Here is a 25,673-nt window from a genome sequence, read left to right as displayed (position 1 = left end):
TGTGGTCCTTGGCTTTTACTTTAACCCAAGGTGGGGAACAACAGGAAGATTTTGATCAGAGAAGTAAAATGAATAAGATGAGAATTTGGTGACTGATTGGATGTGAGGATTTAGAGAAAGAAAGAAATGAAGGATGACTTTAAGAGTTTGCCTTGAAATGGGGATTTACCTTTGATGAAAAAGGTTGTGGGGAGGATGGTTTTGAGTGGGAGGATTGGGAGTTCTTGAGGCAACGTTGTGCTTAACAATGTGCTAAGCAGCTTACATGTATTAACTCATTTAATTCTCCCAAGAACATTACCAGGTACATATTATTATTCCCATTTTTAAATGAGGAAATGGAGTCAGAGAGGTTAAGAAATATGCCCAAGGTCACACAGCTTGCAAGAGGTGATGCTAGAATTTAAACCCAGGTTTATGTCACTCCAAAGCCTGGGGTACCCCACACCAGAGCCCAACATTATACAGATAATAGTGGCCACGATAGCCATATTTGCTCATTAAGACTGAGGTCTAGTGAGCGTCCTCAGACTTGACCATCCAAAGAAACTCTTCCTCCTTGAGTGGATGAGTGAAAGGTGTGTACAAGATGAGAGACTGATCTCTACTTTCTTAGCCTTCTTGGGCTGCCGAAACAAAATACCACAGACTGGGTGGCTTAAACAATAGAAATTTATTTTCTCACAGATCTGGAAGCTAGAAGTCAGATATCAAGGGGTCTTCAGGTCAGTTTCTTCTGAGGCCTCTCTCCTTGGCTTGTAGACAGCTACCTTCTCACTGTGCCCTCACGTGGTCTTTCCTCTGTGCTTGCACATGCCTCAGTGTGTCCCAATTTCTTCTTATAAGGACATAAGTCAGATTGGATTAGGGATCACTCTAATGACCTTATTTTAACTTAATCACTCCTTTCAAGGCTCTATCTTGAAAAATAGTCACATTTTGAGGTACTGGGGGTTAGGATTTCAGCATACGAATTGAGGAGAACATAATTCAGCCTACCTTTAGATCCATAGGCATAAACCACAAGTTACTTCAACATTATACTATGTTATTATTGATTACTACCAGGAGAAATAGCTTTGTTGGAGAAAGGGAGCTATGTATCCAGGTGACCAAAAGGCCCTGGAACCTGGAGTTGATTCCTGGAATTTTATGCAAGTCTCTACATAATGGTCTGTGGTCCATGAGGAACAGAGAAGCCACAAAGGCCCTGAGGTCTGAGGACTATTCTGATATCATGTTACTAAGAACCTTTTTTTTTCTAGTATAACATATGTAATATGTACATATTAGAGATAATCATGGATTTTTGTTATGGCTGGTGATTTTGGGGGATTGAAGGGGGCATTGGAGATCCTGGAAATGTTGAGGGGGGCTTGAGGAGAATGAAGGTAAATTCTTCTTTGAAAGAAGTACAAGGAACAGCCAATCTCAGTTAAAGCTGAATTCACTGATCTCCCCTTATTTGTCAGAAAGCAAAGTTACTTTTTATCTTTATTATTTAAAAAATTTATTATTTTTTTTAATTTTTAATTTTTATTTTTTTGGCTGCCCTGTGCAGCTCGTGGGATCTTAGTTCCCTGACGAGGGATCGAAGCCAGGCCCAAGGCAGTGAAAGTGCAGAGCCCTACACACTGGACCGTCAGGGAATTCCCCAAAGTTACTTTTTAAAACTGACATGTAGACAAGAAAGAGTAGAATCCAGACTTTTTTAATAGAAACTTATATAATGAAATAAATAAAGTATTACTATTAGCAATACTATCTTCAGATGTGGAAATAAAGATACAGACTTCTTTCTGTAATGATAGTGGTAAAGGGCGCTTTTATCCACATATGAAAATTGTACTCTTTTTGGGAGGGAGGAATGTCCCAGGAAAAACTTATAACAAGATATACATTTAAATCACATAGTAATTTTTAAAGTTTTTTTTTATAAACGTGTTATCGACAATTCAATGGCAGGTTTTTGAACAAATATAATTAGAAGCTGATTCTACCTATGCCTTTCCAGAACCACTATTCATAAGTTGAAAAGGAATATAGTTTTTAACTAAAATTTATTAAAAACTTAGCAATTGTTCTCATTAGATAGAAAATTAAGCCACATAGTAACTATAGATAGAAACACAAGTCAAATTAAATTATAGTTAAATCACTTTTGTTTAAAAGTATTCCTTTCTCACTCTCCAAAAACAATTATGAAATTTTTGGAGCCCCCAAACTGTAGAGCTTGGGATAGTTGCCCAGTTTGGCTTTTTGTAAAGATATCTGTTGCTGTCCTGCAATTAGTTGTTCCAGGCCATTATGTTTACTCTAGGCTTGAGAAAGCCCATTTCTCAAACTTGAATTCTAACCCTGAGACATTTAGATCAAATTCATTCTACATTGATGTTTGAACTCATTCTTAGGCCTTATACAGCTGAATGAAATGAGGAGGAAAGAAATGGCTTTCTATATTTGGGGTCTGAAAATGGAACAGATGTCTCCAGTTTAGAAAGGATGTCTAGTAGAGTCCGAAACACTGGACATCACTTCTCATTCCTCAGATTCCCTCATGAAGACATGTTCCTTACATCTTCACTTGTTTGAGGAATGGGGAGAAGGCATTTATTACATATTTTCTGGGACCAGATAGCAGTAGCAAAATAGTGAGTTCCAGGTTAGACCCTTGATTTTAGTGGAAGACTAGAGTTAACTAGGTCTGGGGTCCTAAGCAAGTTACTTTGACCATCTCAGCTTTTGATGTTGTTTCATAGTCAATAGGAATTATGGGAGATTCCTACAGAGGCAGGTGATGGTGGAGGGGATGGGTAGGGAAGATAGAGGTTGGGATAAATGGAGGAGAGAAGAGAACCAAACTTATTGACTACTGAACTAGTTCATAGACTTCTTGACACTTTTCCCGATAACTCAATGATATAGCCTTTTTTTGCCCACTTGATGGCACTAGTTGTTTAGAAAACAGCTTAGCTAACGGCAGAAAGCCCGCCAAGGCACTCCTGAATTTGTGGGGAAAGAGCTGCAGCTGACGTTGACAGCAATTAATAACACATTAGAAAATTTACTAACAGGGATAATCCACATTGAGTTAATTAGAAAGTAATTTCAAGACTGGGAAAGTGGGGGAGAAACGAGCATGTGGAGATGCTCGCTCTCTACCACCAGCGCTGTGGCAAGTTTGCATTATCACTGAAGGCTCTAATCTAGCAATGACCTGTTACGGTTCTGCTTTGATGCCAAGTCGAGTTCCTTTCCAGGCTAAGAGAAGCAAGAAGGCATCCGGGTGGGCAGGGGAGGAATGCTCCCTTTTCACTGTAGTGGGAAGAATCTTGTCTTGGGACTCCAGAGACCAGCTTGTGATGCTATTTTTGCTACTAATTCCCTCCTGTGACATTGAACAGGACACTTTGCCCTTTAGGTACTGTTTCTCGCCTCTAAGATACATCCATTGGGTCAGATAACCTCTAAGTTCCCTTCTAGCTCTGGCATTCGATTCGGTGATGTTAGAAGACAAGAGTTTTGTGAGCTGGAAATATGTAGATACATGCTTATATATGTAATCACAGTGTCAGTAAACAGCATCTGCTGGATTATGATAAGAGCACAAAGTGCAGTGTTCACACTCTCAGACCACAGCTGCAGGAGTAGATTTCGATTGATATCAGCAACTGGAGTTCTGGGCTGTCTGGGAGGAAACTGAATTTGAAAAGTTCTTTTAAAAGAGCCTGCAGGGAGCCCAGGGGAATAAGTGTAGGCAACCTGTCTACAGGTTTGGGGCTTGGGTGGAGAGACAGGTTAAGGGAGGGACAGCAGAGTGCATGTGCCCAGAGGGAGCAGGGCCAGTGCAGACCCTGTCCGCACTTCTAGGATTAACCACAGCTAGTCACTCAGACGGGAGGGCTCTACTCAACACTGGGACCTGGCATCAAATCATCCAAACTCTAGTTTGCCCTTTTCCTACTGTTAAATTTAGCCAAGATCTGTTGGCCATATTTTAGTTTTAATTTGCTTGGAGCAACATGGAAATCTTGGCAGCTTTGACTTTGCTGTTTCATGATGGAAGTCAGGGTTTGCTCTAGGTGGGGTCTGTCACAGGGAAAAGATTTGAAACGAGAAGAGTGGGTGGAATTTTAGTGACCAGGAAAAGGGGCTCAGCATGTTTTCCTGGTAATCCAATGGAGGTGTCATCTCTCAGCAGGGCACAGGGGACAGCGACATGATTTCAACATGGATGGGAGAAAGAGGTCCCCAGGTGTAATGGGGAAGGACAAGAAAACATGGGAAATCCTGCTCTTGAAGAATCTGATGTATAAAAATCCAGACTTTCACATATAAAAAAATAGAAGAGTTTCTTCATATGCACCCAATATTTTATTTTGCTTCATTTTAAATTAATTATTAACATTTTATTGTGTATCTTTTTTTTTCTATTTTAAGAGGAACATATGACTGATAAAAAATTAAACAGTACAGAAATTTTTGGTAAATATGACACAAAAAAGATAAAGCTCTTGTTTAATCTGGTCTGACACTTATGCCCCTGGCCCCTATGGCCTGGTGTGTATTCTTCAATGAGTCTCTTTAAACATCTAACTTTCCTAAGAAAAATTGAAAAGGACTCCATTTATGAATGTTTGAGATGGAGAAATTTTCCAACTCTGGCTTGGGGTTGAAGGATGACCCCCTGACCCTGTTTGCCTTGGACTTTCAGGGCTGAACCCAGGAAAGTTCCAAGCAAAGTGGGACAGTTGGTCACTCTAGTGTCACTTAACTTCTAAGTGGGTCTATGGAACTGGAGCTTGATCCTCTGAAGCTGGGACTTGATGCTTTGTTCCAATTCTGTGAGCTATTACTGTTTTCCTGTTTCCTTCAAGGTGAAGCAAGAACCTCTGGCCCTTCTTCTTTCTGGAAGTCCAGTGGAGATGCAGGGTTTTGCAGTGTGGGAGGATGGATGGGAAGGAAATCTTCTTCCACGTCAGCCATGCTGTGACTCCTCTCCACTTGACCCCTTGTACAAAGAGGACATGAAGACCCATAAAGCCACATCCCAGAGACCCTACTTCCTGCTGATTTGAACATGGGCTCCATCTTCAGGAACTTCTCAGCTCCCACCTGCCCAGCCTCACGATGTCATATGAACCTTAGGTATAAACAAACGGAAGCTCCTGGAAGCCACAGGCCATCTCTCCCATATTATTGCAGTGGTTTCTGCTCACTCTTTATCTTAATGAGCAGAAGCTGTGTCCCCCACGACTGTTGTGTGATTGGACAGGCCTGAGTTAAAAATAGTGGGGATATACAAGAGGTATCTAAAGAGGGTAGCACAGCGCAGAGAAATCCTTGCACCCGCTTCTTTGACAGTTTTGCTGAAGATGAAATGAGAGCAAGGCCACCCTCACTTGGGGGATAAAGCTGGTCTAAGAGTTATAAAGGGGATTTGAAACAGAGACCGTGCTAGGTAGACTGATGACTCATTTTTGAGTCATTCTCACACCATTGGTGCCAATGGCTTTCAGTATTCTCCTTTTACAGAATAGCGAAGTGGTTAAGGACATGCACTTTGAAACCCACTTCACTATTTAGTGAAGTGTATCTGTGGGTAAGTTTCTCCATTTCTCTAAACTTCTGTTGCTTTTCTTTGGAGAAAATAATACCAAATGCATAGAATTGTTGTGAAAAGTAAGTGATATGTAAAGCACTTGGAAGCTTGGCCTATTGCTCTGGATAACTAGGGGCTAATATTATCAATAGGGGCTAATATTATCAATAGGGGCTAATATTATCAATAGGGGCTAATATTATCAATAGGGGCTAATATTATCAATAGGGGCTAATATTATCAATCCTGGGCTGTACATGAGGAGATGGCACCTCATAAAGTTTAAGTAATAAATCCAAGACCTGAGGCAAGATTTAAATCCTGGTCTGTGACTTCAAAACTCTAGTAATGTAAACGTAATGTTGTTACAAGGAGCACAAACTTACCTGACTGAGAACTGACCAGGTAGGTCATTTCAAAATTATGATAAAAATGATCATATCGTTAGCATTTGATGAGTACCTACTAAAGGCAGACACTGTTCCAAGTATTTTCTTATAATAACTCTCACTGTATAACCTCATTGACTCTTTGAGGTATACACAGTTCGTATTTCCATCTTACAGATGAGGAAACTGAGGCGCAGAGCTATAGAACCCTGGCAGAAGCCCCAGATTATGTTGACAAGATCATTTCCAACCAAACAGTCTTGGGGAGTGAACTGGCAGCTTTGGCAGTGTTCCAGCACACGCCCATGTGTGGTTCTACACTCAGGTCCCCCAGCTAAGCTTCCTGAGGAGCCAGGTGCCAGCTGGGGCTGGGGGCTCCTGGCCTGTGATTGGCTGCCATCATTTGTGGTTAGCCCTGTGTGGTGGGGGAGGCTGGGAAGGACAGTGGAGGCTGATAAATATTGCAGCAGTCTGCTCTGAAAGACAGGAGGACACACTCTGCCTTCTCTTTGATATCAAGTAATATCAACCAAATTGCAGACATCCCAACACTTTGCCCAGGCAGCCTGCTGAGCAAGGTAACACTCATATTTTTCATGCCTTGAGTCACAATATTTATTACATTTTTATGTTTCTACTTAGAAGTACTTGGGCTTTTTTCCTTGCAGGGAATGAGAGGAGGGAGCAAGGGAAGCTGACGTACATTTGGTTTTTCTCTCTAATGTACGAAAATAGGAAAGGAACAAAAAACCAAGTTGAGGAAGACACTGTAGGTTCATAGAGAAGATGCAAAATATCCGAATTACTGTAAATGAGTGCTGCAGGCAAAGGAAGCGTTTAAGGAGTGCCTTTTTTCTTTGTCCACACCACACCAGGGGATATTAGTTCCCCAAACAGGGATTGAACGTGGGCCCCCGGCATTGGAAGCTCAGAGTACTAACTAGTGGACTGCCAGGGAATTCCCTAAGGAGTGCTTCTTGAATGGATTTGTAAAATGAATCAGCAGAAGGAAAGGTGTGAGGAACTTGGAAAAAATACCATGCTGGTCCAGGCAAGAAATATAATCAGGAGCAAACGAATTCCGGGGTTGGAGGAAATGTATACTTGCTCAGGTATTTGCCAAGTACTGCCAGGAATTTCCTGAACTAGATCGGACTAAGCAGGAGATCAGTATTTGTCAAAGCATGACCTGTGGGCCCCTAGTAGCAGGATCACTGAAATGCTTGTTAAAAAATATGATTTCTGGACTCCATCCCAGATGGAGAATCAGACTCTCTGGGACCTGATGATATTTTTTTTTAAACACAAGCTCCCTAGTGATTCTGATACATGGCAATTTTGAGAATTGCCACTGTAGAGACCCTACACAGAGGTTACATTCTTGAATGGGATTCCTGAACAGGGGCTGTGACAGTGCACTTCTCTTTCTGAAGTGGTTCAAGCAAGAAGTTGCCTGGCGGAAGAACCAGAATCTTCAGGTCATTTTGTGGATGCCTGAGACATAAAAAGTCTTTTGATGCTTTCAGCTTTTTGATGCTGATGTTTGGCAAATAGTAGACAATAGTATTTGTGGAGTGAATGAACGAATAAATGAGTGGGACAGTGACAATAAGGGATAATTCTTGGCCACACTTGAACATTGTGTATGGACCAAGTTGAAGATGTTAAGAGGAGAGATTGTGGACCAAGTACCAGTACGTTTGTGTGTGTAGGGTCTGAGTGTGTAGGGTCTGTGTGTGTAGGGTGTGTGTGTGTAGGGTGTGTGTGTGTAGGGCTGGGTTGGGAGTCAGGGGTGGTACTGCTGTGGTTCTACCTCCCGAAATAACTAAGGATGCACTCATACAAATGACAGATTCTGCCCCAGCCAAGCCACCCCAGACCGGCTTGTCAAAATGAATCCACGCCCTGTGGGGAGAAGGAGCCCTGTAACTGTGATAGCAGGTGATGGCAGTGCTGAGAGGGCAGAGCCCATGGGAACAGGGCTGAGCCAGCAACAGCCACCCCGCCTTGTAGAGCCTGAGGCTGGTCCACTGCTGAGACCTTTTGTTAGAAGAGAGGAGATCAAGCATTTGCAAGATTCCTGAGTGTCAAAAACAAAAAAAATCCATGAGGACAAGATAACTCTTTCATAGTCCTAACTTCATGTTGTCTGCAGGTCCATATTTCAGTCCCCTTTCAACATGTTTACCAGAAAAGAAAGGTAAGCTAAGAATGGTGGTCAGATTTGAGGCTTAGCCAAATCTTAAACTTTTCTGGGGGGAAATTTAGGAAGAAATACAGAAAAGAGACTATGGGTACATAGAAATCTAGCCTTTAAAACATTTTTCCCCTAAAGTGAATATATCACAAAAATTAAAAAAATAATCTCTATTTGTTGTGAAACATTCTAATGATATAAAAATGAATTAAACAGAAAATTAGAGATCTCCTTACCAGTGCCAATTCTATTTTCTAGAGAGTTAACATTGTTAAGGTTTTAGTGCATATCCTTCCAGATTTTCTGTATTTTCAGATATATACAAACATGCATAAATGAAGTCTTATTTTACTTGCTATTGTTGTTCTGGTCTCTGCTTTGTCATGTGGGCATCTTTTTGTATCTTGATGTATATAGAAATTGCACATATGTATCAATGCATATAGAAATTTAAAATTTCTGTGTTGTTTTCCATTGTATATCTGGACCAGAGTTTATTTAATAGTGCCCTATTGGTGATCATTTATGCTGTTTTCTATTTTTCAAAGTAACAAACAAATCTTTTAAACAGATTTTTAATTTTTTCCTTTCTCTCTCTCTGTCTCTCTCCATATAAATATCACTGTGGGAATAACCTGTGGGAATGTTTCTATAGGATAACTTTCTAAAAGCAAATTTATTGCACAAAAGATAATATATATTTTAAAAATTTAAAGACATTGTCACATTTCCACTAGAAATATTATACCAATTTACACTTCTCCCAAGACTGTATGAAGATATCTGCAATCCCCATGCTTATATTAATGCTGATTAATATCAATATTTTTAATTTCTGCTAATCAGATAGATAAATGATATCTTATTAGGACTAATTATTAAAAGTTCTATCTTCTAAAAGTAATGGAAGTGTATTTCAGAGGAAGTAAAAATCATAGATAAAGATAAAAAATATAAAACGCCTATAGCTTTCACAGATCACCACTATTAGCATCTTGGTGTATGTTCCCCTAAAAATAAGAAGAATAACACATTTCTCCCACTCCCTCTTGCTTCTAGTTTGGATAAACTTTTAGCAATTAAGTAGAAAAACAATCTAATAAATAAATTTGATTTGGATGTCAATGGCTAATAACTGCTTGGTGATGGTACTCTTTCTGTGGGAGTAGTTACACAAATGTATTTTGGCAGATTTTGACCCAACATTTCAGGCCAGTGCCAGTCAGGAGAGGGGTGGGTAGGGAGGGGAGACAGTTCTAGGGAGCCTTCCAACATGCCTTGTGGTTGACTTACTCATTGTGAAAGTTCAGTATTTAACTTGAGTAGCTCTAAAGATGGTCATGCATTTTTTTTTTTAAGAAGAACTCAAAATATTATCTTGGAATTCCAGAGAACTAGTGCAGAAAAAGACAGGGAAGGGAAAGCCTAAATAAATAAAAAAGACACTTGGGAATGAGTTCAAAGCAATGGGGCAGAGGGCAGGGGACACAGAAAGTCCTCTGCCCTGACCCAGGACAGAATTTAGGAATATAATAGAACTGTAAACAACTCTGAGGTGTTGGTTGGGCTGCAGATGAAATATTGAATATTTCTGATGTTAATGAGACCTTTGAAATGGTTTGGAACTGTTTGGTTCTCACACAGCTCTGCATATAGGACAAGGTAACAGGATTTCCTTTTCAACAAAGACTGGAAGTTGGCTTTTAGTTTTTATGAAAAACATAAACCTCTGAAGCATAATGCATGCAAGATGCAACAAAATTCAGTGGTTTAAAGGGGCGATCTGACAGGAAGCTTTGTTAGCAGCTGTCAGGACAACCCTTGTGGCTTCCTCTCCCACCCCTACCCCCAAATCCCACCTCTGGGCAAAGTGTGTTCATCTGAGGATTAGTCTCCATGATCACATGACTGGAAAAATATCATCAGTTTGGTTAGTTAGTTAATTGAGGGGGAAACTTTGTTTGATAAAATTGGCAGGTCAAGAGTATTAACCCAGGCAAATATGAGAAATATAGATGATAGTCTGAAAATACAGTTGCTGTTTTCCCAGTTATGTGTACTAAAGAATTTTGAGAATATTGGGCTAATTGGGTCTAGAGACACTCAAATGGCATTTTTAGACTTTTTTCTGCTGCTCCATGATGTGTACACCACAAGCCAGATTGCTAGGGTTTCCTGGAATGTATAATTGCTAATGTTTTTCAAAGAAGAAAAATATTACTCCCACCTCTTCTTATTACAAACTATAGAGCTAATGACCAGTGCCCAGTAATGACTTTCAGGATGGCCTGTGTAATTTTATCTGAAAATACTTGAAATTTTCATCTTAAAATTCTTCAGAATCTTTGTACATGCACACTGTGGTGTGTTGCAGGTTTAGAGAGTTCTGTGGGTTTTGTTCCTAATGGAGAAACAACCTTATAATTTATAGCAGCGTTCGCTAATTAAAATTGTAAGCGTAATTACTATCCATGATACTTATTATTAGCATGCATTCATAATGCTCAAAATTCACTTCATCCTTTCACGTACTGAGTAATTAGTTTCTTTGGATTTGTCGCTTTGTCATCCCTTTATGTTCCATTTGGAAGAAATCAACAACCAACCTCCCAGGAGACAGCTTTAAAAAGCTGGAAATATATTGTCCAGCTAGTGCAATGAGACAGATACAATGCAGAAAATATGACTTTTCTTTGGTTTAGTAGACAGCTTTTCCTTGCGTTTATTCAGCAAATAACTACTGAGCACATAATGTGTGCTAGGAAACTTGGGGAGACAGAGATAAATCACTCAAGGATTCTGTCCTCAAAGACCTTAAGGTTTCACTGGAAGGGAAATAATATTGTACATATATAATAGTGTACATCAACTATACCTCGATGAAAGATAATAAGTTAAAAAAATAAGATTGTGCATATATATGTGAAATAAACCATGGTGTTGCATGTAATTAGATACATGATATAAATGACCATCAGCATTGTCAGAACAGGGAATGACTCTCTTCTCTGCTATATGATCAGCACCTAACATAGTATATTAAAATAGGAGGTTTAATATTTATCTTTTTGGATGAGTTAATAAGTGAATAATTGAATGTACTAATTTGTATTCCTTCCAAGGTACATCAGTGGGATATTGAAACTTTTTCCTAATCTGACTTGTTTTTATTGTTTCCAGGTACCTCAGCCAGCATGGCTGTCTCTTTGCCACCCACCCTGGGACTCAGTTCTGCCCCAGACGAAATCCAGCACCCACATATTAAATTTTCAGAATGGAAATTTAAGCTATTCAGGGTGAGATCCTTTGAAAAGGCGCCTGAAAATGCTCAAGCGGAAAAGCAAGATTCCTCCAAGGGGAAATCCTCTCTAGAGCAGTCTCCAGCAGTCCTGGACAAGGCTGGTGGTCAGAAAGCAGCTCTGACTCAACCGGCATTGAAGCCCCACCCAAAGTTTCTGAAGAAATCCCATGATGACAGGAAAGCAAGAGACAAAGCTATGCACCAAGCCAACCTGAGACATCTCTGCCGCATCTGCGGGAATCCTTTCAAAGCTGATGGGCACAATAGGAGATACCCAGTCCACGGGCCTGTGGATGGTAAAACCCAAGTCCTTTTACGAAAGAAGGAAAAGAGGGCCACGTCCTGGCCAGACCTCATTGCCAAGGTTTTCCGGATCGATGTGAAGGCCGACGTGGACTCGATTCATCCCACTGAGTTCTGCCATAACTGCTGGAGCTTCATGCACAGGAAGTTTAGCAGTGCCCCGTGTGAGGCTTACTCCCCAAGGAATGCAACCATGGAGTGGTCCTCCCACACAACATCCTGTGACATCTGCCACACTGCCCGTCAGGGACTCAAGAGGAAGGGTCATCAGCCAAGCGCGCAGCTCAGCAAAAAACTCAGAACTGTAATTGACCGAGCTCGAGAAGTCCGTCGGCGCAAGAGGAGAGCTCAGGCCAGGATCAGCAACAAGGAACTGATGAAGAAGATTGCCAACTGCAGTAAGATACATCTCAGTACCCAGCTCCTGGCAGTGGACTTCCCGGCGCGCTTTGTGAAATCTATCTCCTGCCAAATTTGTGAACACATTCTGGCGGACCCTGTAGAGACCAGCTGTAAGCATGTATTTTGCAGGATCTGCATTCTCAGATGCCTCAAAGTCATGGGAAGCTATTGTCCTTCTTGCCGGTACCCCTGCTTCCCTACTGACCTGGAGAGTCCAGTGAAGTCTTTTCTGAGCATCTTGAATACCCTGATGGTGAAATGTCCAGCCAAAGAGTGCAATGAGGAGGTCAGCTTGGAAAAATATAATCACCATGTCTCAAGACACAAGGAATCGAAAGAGACTTTCGTGCATATTAATAAAGGGGGCCGGCCCCGCCAGCATCTCCTGTCCCTGACCCGGAGGGCTCAGAAGCACCGTCTGAGGGAGCTCAAGCTGCAAGTCAAGGCTTTTGCTGACAAAGAAGAAGGTGGAGATGTGAAGTCAGTGTGCCTGACCTTGTTCCTGCTGGCTCTGAGGGCAAGGAACGAGCACAGACAAGCCGACGAGCTGGAGGCCATCATGCAGGGACGGGGCTCCGGCCTGCAGCCGGCTGTTTGCTTGGCCATCCGTGTCAACACCTTCCTCAGCTGCAGCCAGTACCACAAGATGTACAGGACTGTGAAGGCCATCACGGGGAGGCAGATTTTCCAGCCTTTGCATGCCCTTCGGACTGCTGAGAAGGCCCTTCTGCCGGGCTACCACCCCTTTGAGTGGCAGCCACCTCTGAAGAACGTGTCTTCCAGCACTGACGTGGGCATTATTGATGGGTTGTCCGGACTGTCCTCCTCTGTGGACGATTACCCGGTGGACACCATCGCCAAGCGCTTCCGCTATGATTCAGCTTTGGTGTCTGCTCTGATGGACATGGAAGAAGACATCCTGGCGGGCATGAGAGACCAAGACCTTGACGACTACCTGAATGGCCCCTTCACTGTAGTGGTGAAGGAGTCTTGTGATGGGATGGGAGACGTGGGCGAGAAGCACGGCAGTGGGCCAGCAGTTCCGGAAAAGGCAGTTCGGTTTTCCTTCACGATCATGAAAATCACCATCGCTCACGGGTCACAGAATGTGAAGGTGTTTGAGGAAGCCAAGCCTAACTCTGAACTGTGTTGCAAGCCCTTGTGCCTCATGCTGGCAGATGAGTCTGACCACGAGACCCTGACGGCCATCCTGAGCCCTCTCATTGCCGAGAGGGAGGCCATGAAGAGCAGCAAATTAATGCTTGAGATGGGAGGCATCCTCCGGACTTTCAAGTTCATCTTTAGGGGCACTGGGTATGATGAGAAACTTGTCCGGGAAGTGGAAGGCCTCGAGGCTTCGGGCTCAGTCTACATTTGTACCCTTTGTGATGCCACCCGCCTGGAAGCCTCTCAAAATCTTGTCTTCCACTCCATCACCAGAAGCCACGTTGATAATCTGGAGCGCTATGAGGTCTGGCGTTCCAACCCATACCACGAGACGGTGGAGGAACTGCGGGACCGGGTGAAGGGGGTCTCGGCCAAACCCTTCATTGAGACGGTCCCTTCCATAGATGCACTCCACTGCGACATCGGCAACGCAGCTGAGTTCTACAAGATTTTCCAGCTGGAGATAGGGGAGGTGTATAAGAACCCCAGTGCCTCCAAAGAGGAGAGGAAAAGATGGCAGGCTGCCTTGGACAAGCACCTCCGGAAGAAGATGAATCTGAAACCAATCATGAGGATGAATGGCAACTTTGCCAGGAAGCTCATGACCAAAGAGACGGTTGAAGCAGTTTGTGAATTAATTCCCTCCAAGGAGAGGCACGAAGCTCTGAGGGAACTAATGGACCTTTATTTGAAGATGAAACCCGTCTGGCGATCATCATGCCCTGCTAAGGAGTGTCCAGAATCCCTCTGCCAGTATAGTTTCAATTCACAGCGTTTTGCTGAGCTCCTCTCCACCAAGTTCAAGTATAGATACGAGGGCAAAATCACCAATTATTTTCACAAAACCCTGGCTCATGTCCCTGAAATTATTGAGAGGGATGGCTCCATTGGGGCCTGGGCAAGCGAGGGAAATGAGTCTGGCAACAAATTGTTCAGGCGCTTCCGGAAAATGAATGCCAGGCAGTCCAAGTACTACGAAATGGAAGATGTCTTGAAACATCACTGGTTGTATACCTCCAAATACCTGCAGAAGTTTATGAATGCTCATAATGCACTGAAGACTTCAGGGTTTACCATAAACTCACAGGGAAGCTTAGGGGACTCATTAAACCTAGAGAACTCTCCAGAACCTCAAGATTCAATGGAATTTTAAGCAGGGCAGCCACTTATGAGTTGGTTTTGCAAATACATTTTCCTCTGGGTGGCATTGTGACCTTCTCCTGGTACCCTTCACTCCTGTGTATGGGGCTTCACCACCCAAGCGGTGGTAGGTTGGAGAGGCCACAGATGCTGAACCCATGTCAGGAATGGCTAACTGGTGAGCTGATTGCTTGAGCCGTTTAGGGAGTTCAGAAAAGCAACAGGAGAAATCAGTTATTTGAAAGCTCAATAGCTGAGAAAAGGAGTAACTGCAGGGGACCAGAGATGAACAAAGATATGTGTATGTGTGACCGAGTGACAGGAAAATCAAAGTCAAGGTTGTCAAAGGACAGCCAGTGAAGGCAGGAAAGGAATTTGACTTGTGGTTTCCATCTACCACCACCTCCCCAGTTATTCTAGTTTATATTGAGATGTGTTTTCTATATCATTTTTGTAGAATTATTTATTTTATAAATTTCACATATTTGGGCTTATTCTACAAGATTCAGGAAAGCTTTTCAGATTTCTCTAATAATAATATTTTACATTTGTATGGCACAATGACCTTGACAATGCTCCTGGTGCATTTTGTCATTTGGTACACTTATGCAGAAATACCCTACATCCGGAATATTTTGGGAAAATCAGTCCTTTTCTGGATTTAAATGATGTCTCTGTTGTAACTCTTGGAGTTTAGGAGATCATCTGGTACCATGGATTTTTCAATTATAAAGTTAGAATACAACTGTTAGCTGCAGTTGGTTACTAAATCTTGTGATAATACATGGTTACTTAGCGATCAGTAGCCAGGTATGATTTTAATTTTTTACTTTTAATTAATTTAGATTCTCCAAATGCTTTTCCATACAATCTCAAAGCCACAGAGGCTATTAAAATCTGGTTTTGTTTACTGTATGAAAACAGATTCAATGTCTTGCTGAAAATTTCTGCCAGGTTTTCTTCATTTGAAACCTGGGTCAGTTTTACTAAATCCAGTTTTCATGGAGTTTTTCCCTTTGCAATGTGTTATTTTTTTCTATTATGATCAGTTTACTTTCAGTATATTAAGATTTTTGTAGCAGGATATCTTTGTACTTTTCTCACCTGCTAAGTTTACATGGAGTCTGCTCGTGGTACAGTGGAAGAGTTAACATTTGTAGAGGGTTGTGGTTTTTTTGCCACTTTTAGAATATTTCCACATTCATTTTGCCTCATTTTTCCTTACTACAACTCTGTGGGGTAGGCATTGTTATGATTCTCATTTGGTGGAGAGTTAAATGATTTGCCCAAAGTTACAGGGATGGTACATACCTGATCTGGAATTTGAACTCAGTCCTTTTGTCTCCAAATTCCACGTTGTTCCTACCACGAAAATGAACCACTGTTTTTTGTTTTTTTCTTTTTTTAAATAAGGCAGTAATATAATTTGTTTAGAATCTACAACTAATCACTATAGTTTGTAATCTTGGGATTACATTTCTTGGGGGCAGGGATGGGTGGGTTTTAAGTCCTTGGTGTGCTTCGGGCCTTTTGCTAGAAGAAAGAATTGCCAAAATTCCCAAGGGTCTCCCAAACCTCTGGTGGCTCCAGTTTTTGGAAACTATTGTCTGTATCCTTAGAAATTTGGGAATTGCCAATTGCTGGCAGTTTAGAGCAGGCGTGGGATTTTATATGCTAGTGAGTCATAATGATATGTTAGTGTTAATTAGTTTCTTTTCTTCCTTTGATTTTATTGGCCTTAATTGCCACTCTTCATACAGAGTATATCAAAGAGCTTTGTAATTTGGTTGTCAAACGTGCATCAGTGATATTATCCTAAATGGTATGCATTTGGTGCTTTTACAGGGATTGAACCTGGTATTTTTCCATTTAAAAAATACAGCGGTTTTTCTTGCTTTTTATATACAGAATACATAAATTACAAAGACATTTGTAATTTAGTTGTCAAAAAGATATACATATTTTCATTTTATTTTTTCTTGAAAATGTTTAAGTTTTGCATTTTGTAAACAAATGGGCTTTGAAGCCATGACTTTCCTTCATCCCATTTAATCCTTACAGCATGTCTCTGCACTAATAAACAGCTAAATTCATGTAATCATCTTACTCCCTGAAGCATGCTGGCGCTGGTTTGTAGATTTTTTTCCCCACTTCTACTACATTGATTGGTGGCAATGTAAATACTTTCCAATATTAAATTCAACTTTTCTAGCATTTAGGAACTATTCTGAATGCATGTGAGTAACAACATGATTTATAGCACAACCCTCCCAATAATCCCTTAATCAGATCACATTTTGATAAACCCCAGGAACATCTGGCTGCAGGAATTTCAATATGTAGAAATGCTGCCTATGGTTGTTTTCGCCCTCACTGTTGAGATTGTAATATACTAGACCCTGGTTTTATATTCAAGTTTTATTTTTGACAATGCCCACTGTAAATGCAACCACACACTCTAGGGAAATTCACCACACTGAGTGGAGCTTTTTTTTTTTTTTTTTTAAAGTATAGGCTGAGACTTGAGAAGTGCAATGCATTTTTCTCCCATGAAACCTGATTCTACAAGTTCTCCTGCCAACCCACTGAGGTGCACTGCAGGGACCAGTGATAATGGTTGATGAAAATTGATGAATGGTCAGTATGAGGCCAAAAAGTGCTTTGGGATTAATAAATATGTACCAAGAAGCAAGAGCAGGAGGAAAAGATGTCTTTTCCTTCCAGGTGAACTGAAATTTAGTTTTGCCTCAATTTGTTTTCACAAAATATAGATGATGAAGATTTTTTTGGTTGAGCGTGTGGGTCTCACATTAGATCAAACAGAATTCAAATTACACACAGCTAGGAGGTAGAGTTTGTAAGCACCAGTGGTGGTTGGGAAAATGAATCATCATTTAGATGCAAGTGATTTTTGATTGCAGATATGTATGTGTCTTTGGTTATTGTATGAGAGGTGGTACTATTCTTTCAATGTTAAGAGGTTTTTTTAATAAGAGTAGGTATTTTGTCCCTATTTTATTTTTTTCATTTAACCATAGTAATCTACATAAATATACCTCATTCGTTTTTGGTGAGATTTTTCTTTCTGTGGAATTGCACTTCACTTTGTTTTCATACAAATAATTGTAAAGTTTGTTTACTGGCTTCCAAGACTCTTCTTCTTCTATTTTTTGTGTTGGCTTTGGGAAAAATTCAGGTACCAGGATGCAATGGTTTTATTTGATGATTTGATGCAAAGGACCTGTATTTTCATGTCAAATGATTTCAATTAAAATATGTGTTTCAATACTTATTTTTATATTTTAATATTTTCATTCCTTATTAATGTTATGGTTATTGTGAACAGCTTTATGTTTAAGTGTTTGAAATAAAAGTTTAAAATTTGAAAATAGTGAGTATTGTGATTTGTATTCAAATAATAATATTGAGTGCAACATTTAAAAAAATGAAGTAACTTTTTTTTTTGAGGGAAATACAAAATAAATTTGGTGATCTTATAATAAAAAGCAACAGAATGGTGACAATGAGTATAATTTATACTACTATAGGAGAGACAATTTGGTTCCAGATACTTAAGGTAAATGTAGGATGTGAAAATGAGTCGTATTTAAACTCCTTTGAGAGTCTGATAAAAATATGACTCTGTTCCCCAGAAAATTCACACATTCATATACCAACATTTTGGTCAGAGTAACTGACTTGTCCAGGGCCACACAGATAATGGTAGAAGTGAGCTAGAGCCCAGGTTCTTTTGACCAGTTCTTTTCCTAGTGATAACAACAAAAGCAGCAGTAACAACAACAGTAATGATAGCTACCACTGACCAAACAGTGTGGTGGACACTTTGCATATGTTTTTCTCATTGGATCCTTTTGGAGTAAGTACCACTATTTTCTTCATGTTATACACGTGGTCCCTGAAGCTTATCTCAGCCAGAAAATGGCAGAACCACGTCTTGGCAATCTTCCCCCTAGTTCTGTCCATCTTACCTTCATACTAGTCTGTCATCTCCACATCACCCGTGAAATTTCAAGTAACTTAGTGCCACTTTCTGGAGACTTCCAAGCTCCCTCCTACTCAGAACACAGATTTAGCCCGGCTGCTTCCATGCAACCATACCAGTTTTTTAAATATCGAAATATGTTTGTACCTGTAGGTAGGTAGCCTGTTCCCCAAAGGCCCTGTTCCTGCAGCCCTCCCCCACCCCCGTCCCCCAGGAACTCAGATCCAGCAACTAACAAGTTAACTTTTGGCACAGCAGGGAGCCTTAAGGACCTGCTCCAGCACCCTCTTCTTTCACTGATTTTTAAAAAAAACTCCTACTATCCTTGCCTTGTACTATTTTTTCCCAGATTTATTGAGGTATTATTGACAAATAAAATTATATATGTTTAAAGTGATGATTTGATATAAATATACATTGTAAAATACTTTTCACAATCAAGTTAATTAGCTCATCCAGTGCCTCATACAGTTACCTCTTGTGTGTGCGGTGAGAACACTTAGGATCTACGCTTTTAACAAATTTTAAGTGTACAAGGCAGTACAGTGTCATTAATATAGTCACCAAGCTGCACATTAGATCCTCAGAACTTACTCATAACTGAAAGTTTGTACCCTTTGACCAAGTATTTGAACATTACCCCCTGCATTTGAGAATGAAGCATCTCCTCACACTTTAAGGTCCAGCTAATTTCTATATCATTCCCAATACCTTTTGTAACTACTTCAGCCTATTTTTAAAACAAATATTTATAGGATGTCTTCTACGAGCAGGCAATGTGTGCTTGGCACACGCCAGAGATATAGTGGTGAACACAGATGGTTTCTGCTTACAAAGAACTGTGTGGAGGTAGACATTGAATCAACTATAAGCCTAGCAAATGCATGACTCCACAGTCTAGTATGTGTTATGAAGGAAAAGTACTAGGTACAATCAAAGTACAGTAAGACAATGGAATTTAAACTGGGGAATCAGAGAAGTGTCTAGGAAGAAGGAATCTTTAATGGAGGCTGGTAGGATGAGTGGGGTGAGGGCAGGTGAGAGGTGATAGACCTGGGCCAACTTAGCCTATGGGAAGACTGAGGTGGGAGAGTGATTGGAGATGTTTTAGGAACTGAAGGAAGGTCTGTGTGGTAGAAGCAGATAGAGAGGAAGAGGGTGCTGCATGAGTCTAGAGAATCAGGCACATGCCTCATCATGTAGGACTCTGTGGTTTGGTAAAGACTTTGGATCCTACCTCAAGTGCAAATGGAAACCATTGAGGAGTTTGAGGCAGGTAACTGTTGCAATCCATGCCACGCCAGGAGAGGGACACAAGTGAAATGCTTTTGGAATGTATTAAATGTGAAAGGATTTCCAAGATTGAGAAGGTTATGCATATAAATTTAAATGGTGGAGTCGCTATTTCAAACATTTTTGACATCGGTTACACACTGCCTGCTAATTCATATGTCTCACTCCCTTAGTTAGGTGACTGTGTCCAACTCTAGGCTGGAGAAGATGCAGGGAGATTCTGCAGTATCCTCAACTTGACAGCCTCACCTGTTCATAAAGTTAGCATTTCTTCCCCTGACATTTTTCCTTCTTTCTCACGGAAATTTCCTTTCCTTCTTGGCTTTCAGAATGAGGTATTAGTTCTCTTAGGAATAAGTGGGCTATATTAGATGTTTCCTGACAGAATTAGGTTTGGGAAATGGTAAATTCCAAGACAAAAAGCGATATTCTATACTGGAATGGAATTTGGTGGCATATAAATAATTTGGAATTCTTGGCACTGTGGATTAGTATGACTGCCTGTTCTATCTAAATATACCATGATATCCATTCTAATCTTGTGTGAACTCTTTTCACTAGAAAAGAGAATAATTTTAACCCAAGACCTCACCTCATCTCTTTCTGTGAATTTCACCATACTTTTTGTTCCCAAGTTCTATGAGATGGGATAGTTTGATTGATCAAGATATTTAGAACACAGATTTATTTCCATATCTCATCCTTCATTTATTAAAGACTGGAAAGATAGAAAGACAACTGCAGAAGTGAGTACATTTCAGTTCATATTCAGTGAGCTTAATTCAAGAAACATTTTCAGAGCAACTATAATGTAACAGAAACCATGCTTGGTACTAAGGATACAAAGTTGCTTTCTAGGAGCCCACTGCCAAATAGAGAAGGCAGGCATATAAATGTCATGTAAGTGGGTAAATGCTATGAAGACAAACAGTGGGGAAAGAGGGATGGCTTGGCCACAAACGTGAGTGCTTTGCTCTGCTTGGGCCGAAGTCTTCACCGAGAACCTCAAGATTGAATCAAATCTTGAAGGATGGTAATCATTCACCAGGGGAAAGGGTTTTCCAGATAGAAGAAGTTCAGCTTTGATGAGGAATCATGTACAAAATGGGTAAAGGTAGAGGAGGGATGAGCCTAGAGAATCATCCCATATAATACTGAGGCATTTGGATCTTTTTTCCTCATGGGAGATGGGGAATCACAGGAAAGTTTTCACTTATGTGATGTCGTTTTGGGATGATTTCTGTGGTCTCAGAACAGTCAGATGATTGGAGGGGCCATGGTGGAGGCAGGGAGACCAAGTCAGGAGGTTGTTTAAACAGTCTAAGCACAAGATAATACAGACAAGGGCAATGAGTCTGAAGAGCATGGAGCTTTGTTTCTACTTTAACAGGACTCTGTTAGTACCCTTCATTATTACTTCAAGGTACTGTGACTTTCATCTGGCTGTTTAAATATATGCTATAGCAGGTATTGGCTTCAAGCTTACCACATCCATTTCCCTTTTCTGGGCACACAGTTAAACTATATTTCCCATTTCCCAGCCCCTTTGCATCTAGGTGGGGACATACAACTAGTTTTTGTTTTTTTGTTTCTTTAATCAGTGGAATGTCAGAGGAAATAATCTATCACTTGCAGTCTGAAACATTTGCACGAGGGTGTGCCTTCTCCATGTTCTTTCTTTTCCTTGTATCTGAAGTCTTCAGGATCCAAGATAAAGATGAAGATGGTAGAGTTGCCAAACAGAAAAAGCCTGATTCCCTGGGACACATCTTGGAGGAATGCCACTCAGATGGATAGCTTAATAAGGGAAACCTGCATTGCAATCTGCTTGAGTGAGAAATAAACTTTGTGACAATTTACTGGTATTTGGGATTTTTTTGTTACCACAGCCAGTGTCAATTATCCTGACTAATACTTATTTTCTTATTCTCATCTATGGGGTCACTCAGAAGTTTGTTGGTTCCATTTATTCTTACATCTCTTACTTATTCAGTTAGTATAATTTATTCACTCTATTTTACTCTAAATATCTATATCAGTGTTAAGCTAGGCAATGAATAAGTCACTTTGACTGCCCATACTGGAATACAGATGCAACTCACTGAAGAATTTAATTCAATTCATTTCAATGACAATTTAAATGCCTACAATACGCCAGGCATTATGCTAAGTACTAGGTATATAGAAATTACAAAGTATCCTATACCATGGGTTGAGCTATGGAGTTGGGAGAACAATAGAAACCCCAGATAAGCTTGGGGAAGTCAGGAGCAGAGCGAAGGTGCACCTCACTTTCCTGACAGAGTGGAAGAAGCAAGTGACTTTCAGAGGCAAACGGTGATGAAGTGGTTTAGCCAGAGAAACTTGGGAAGAGGTTCTGTGACCCAGTAAAGGTGCAGGAGCAGGAAGATGTGCCCAGGAGTGGTACAGAAAATAGACAAGTCCTAGATGGTCTCACAGAGAGAACTGTGGCCACGCTGGGAAAGGAAGGGGCAGAAAGATCTTCTCATCATGTGATCCCAGAAGGGACCTGAAAGTGGGAGAGAGAGAGAGAGAGAGAGGGAGAGAGGGAGAGAAGGAGAGAGGGAGGGAGAGAACGAGGCAGAGAGAGAGAGAGCATTCTAGACCTTATAATACCTTGTGGTTAAGGCTGAGGTGCAACCCAGGAGTCATCTTCCAAGCTAACCTCAGGCCAGGTGGGAGCGTGGATGTTGAGAAGCAGCTAGTGAGGCGGGTCAATGACCCTAAGTACCAGATACTTCACCCTCACTCGTTCCTACTCCTGACACCTCAGCATTATATTTCTTCTGGAACTTGGAGAAAAAGTTGGGTGAACACAGAGAACTCTAAATTTATTAAAACTAAATTTCCAACGCACAGGAAAAGGGATGCATAATGTAATGTGAGTTGATGTATAGAAAAATACAGTTTTATTTCTTGTAACTCTGAGTCTATCAGCAGAGATTTGTAAGCATTACAGCTATTAAGGAGGTGATGGGGTTCGGAGGAGGCTTCCTGGAGGAGGAGCAGATGTCTGAACTGGGATGTAAAGAGTGGATAGGAGTGGGCCAGATGGACTAGGGTATTGGCAGGTGCTATAAAGTGCAGGAGAGCAAGTGTGCCCTGCAGAAGGAATGGGTTGCCCCAAGGCCCTGAGTACCTGTGAAACGACTAGGGCTGCTCACCAGAAATGTTATCAGTTCAGCATTTTTGGAGACTGAGCACAAAGTGTGAAGAGAGTAGTAAAATAGAGAGGTAAGCAGTAGGGGACAGGTCAACATGATAGGAATGAAATTGTATGTGATTTTATTGTACTGATGAAAAACTGGGGGCCCCTGCCCTGCTCACCCCTCCATGCTTATGCCACTCCATGCTCCCCTTGTTTACTATGTGTTCCCCAGACTGGTGTTCTTTCAGTTCCTCTAACGTGACAAGCTTCATCTCACCCTTTAGACTAACTACTCCTTTTCCACTATGCTTTCCCTCCTCCTAACACATTGAACTCATTTGTACTTGTAGATGAGTAGAGTCCCTTAAAATAGTCACTCTGGAAAGCCATATACTTATTTATTGATATTATTCTTGTGTAAAGCGTTTTGGGACTTACCTTTAGGACCTATTTGTGAGGTATATCAGAAAACCCATTTTGTTATCTCAGACTTCATTTTTGGGCCTAAAGTGCCAATAATACTGAGAGTTACACCCTACTAGACTTTGGACATTTGTCTGTTTCCAGAAACCAAATCCATCTCTAACTATTGAGTATCTTCAAAGGAATGAAACATAGGCTCTGACGGTGATTGAAAAGTGAGTCCTAGAAATGTTTTCGGCAAAAGCATTATATCATTGGGATAAGTGAATACTCTTCTAATGTGGTTCATTTGAAAGTTTGCATGTGCTTAGTAGAAAAGAAACCTTATTATCTTAAAATCACATCTGGTGGACTCATTGGTGAGATGACTTAAAAGACCTATTTTTACAAAAATTTATGGTAAGTAAAACCAAAGTACTTGCTCTTGACACACACACACACACACACACACACACACAAACAGCTATGCTAATGAGATCTGAGCTTGACTGTAGAACCCAGTGAGTTTATAATTGAATCACTCAGATTACCGTATGTTGATCTCACTGATTACAAAACAAATATGGGTAATTATTTTTTAGCCACTTGGTCACTGAAGACAAGTCAAGATAAGAGAACGTATATAGTCCTTGAGGGAATAACCCTTTTGAACCCTGTGGAGGATATCTCAGTTCCAACTTGTGCTACTTTCTACTAACAGATTAAAAAATAAAACAGAGAGCTCCTGAGAAAATTAAGCAGTATCATTTTGCCTGCAACTAGGTAACTACAAATGTTAATAATTGAAATAAATCAATATAGACAGAAGACATTTTCATATTTTATTAGTTTTATATAGGTGATGGAAACAACAAAAATCAAAACAATGGTACAGCAAATTATTCAAAAGGTATATTCATCAAGCAACATTACTGAAACAAAGTGAACATGATTTAATTTTTTCAAATTAATTTCAGTATCTGAAACATGGAACTATTAGCAGAAGAACTTTTGTTCCAGGATTTCATCTCCTGTATGGTTCATATTTCCCCTAAATTTGGCAATAAGAACTTATACACTGTGGACTCTTAGTGAAAACTGATGAATAAGAGGCTATGGTTTAAGCTCTTAGGCTAAAGTGAAATGCTTTTCCAGAAAAATATTCCAGGAGGGAAGACATTTGTATCTAAGGTCATCTAATTATCAATTGATATTGTGAAGCCTCAAAATTAACAGTCCTTTTAATTTCAGTTCTAGCAAGTATCTAATTGAACCTTAGCAAGCTCACTGATTTTATAACTTTCGTTGGCAGCAAACTCCACATATTAACTAGACTCATAAACACACGTACATTTCTTTTTTTCTCTTTTAAAATCATCTACCTGTTAACTTTATCAAATTCTCTAAACTTTTATTATTTGGGTAAGTAATCAATATTACTTGGGGAAATAACCTCTCCATGAGATTTATTTGGTGGTTCTTTCTTAGTGCCCTGTTTCAGAGAGCTAAGAAGCAGTGGACTGCAGTTTTCATTCAATCTCTCAAAGAATTGGTTCAAGTGCCTAGCTTTGGTTCATCATCTGTGGACCATATGATGGGGAGGGGGAAATCCTTTGAAGAAAGTGCATGTGGATAGTTTGATAAAATGTAACAAACGATGTAGATTCTTTTTCTCTTCCTTCATGTCAATGGAGATTATTTATTTCTTCCTATCTATCTATCTATCTATCTATCTACCTACCTACCTACCTAGCTCCTCATAGCGTTTTCTGTACATGGGCATAGTCAAGTGGCCATCTTAGAGGTGTACAAAGAACATTTGTGTGGGATACAGGTGATTCAGTTTTAGTTTTTGGTCAACTACCAAATTGCTATAGTTCACAAAATAATTCATTTAATTTCTTTGAGTGTTAGTTTCTTTGCTGGTTAAATTTGTTTTAACTGCTCTATGGATTATTTGTTATCAAAAGTCCTATAAGGGATATAAGCATACCTCGATTATTATTACTGCTTCTTGTGTTTAAGATTCCTTGAATAAAAAATTCAGATCATAAATTCTCATTAAGATAACTGAGTAAAATATTTTCAAAATATAGGTTATAGGTCCTGTATAGGTCTAAATACAATGACTGTAGTTAGAATTGTATTATAAGCACTTTCCCCTGGCACTTCATTCGTATAACTAAAAGAAAACATTAGACATTTTCAGTAAACAAAAATAGGGACATACATTTTATCATTGTTATGATTCTTTAAAATAGGTTTAAAATTTTGATGCACTTGAATCTGAAAGGGTCTTGTTGAA

At 40.3% G+C, this 25,673-nt stretch overlaps 1 protein-coding gene across 1 annotated transcript; it reads left to right on the top strand.

The window, feature by feature from the left end:
• Window positions 1–11,382: 11,382 nt before the first annotated feature.
• Window positions 11,383–14,514, top strand: RAG1 (recombination activating 1). The gene has a single exon (XM_007181092.2). It carries the CDS (start codon window positions 11,383–11,385, stop codon window positions 14,512–14,514), a length of 3,132 nt encoding a protein of 1,043 aa, XP_007181154.2.
• Window positions 14,515–25,673: the final 11,159 nt, after the last annotated feature.

This window comes from Balaenoptera acutorostrata, chromosome 9, assembly GCF_949987535.1.
Source record: "Balaenoptera acutorostrata chromosome 9, mBalAcu1.1, whole genome shotgun sequence".
Lineage (NCBI taxonomy): Eukaryota > Metazoa > Chordata > Mammalia > Artiodactyla > Balaenopteridae > Balaenoptera > Balaenoptera acutorostrata.
Note: the sequence above shows the minus strand (reverse complement) of the source record. Positions and strands in the feature narration are given on the sequence as shown.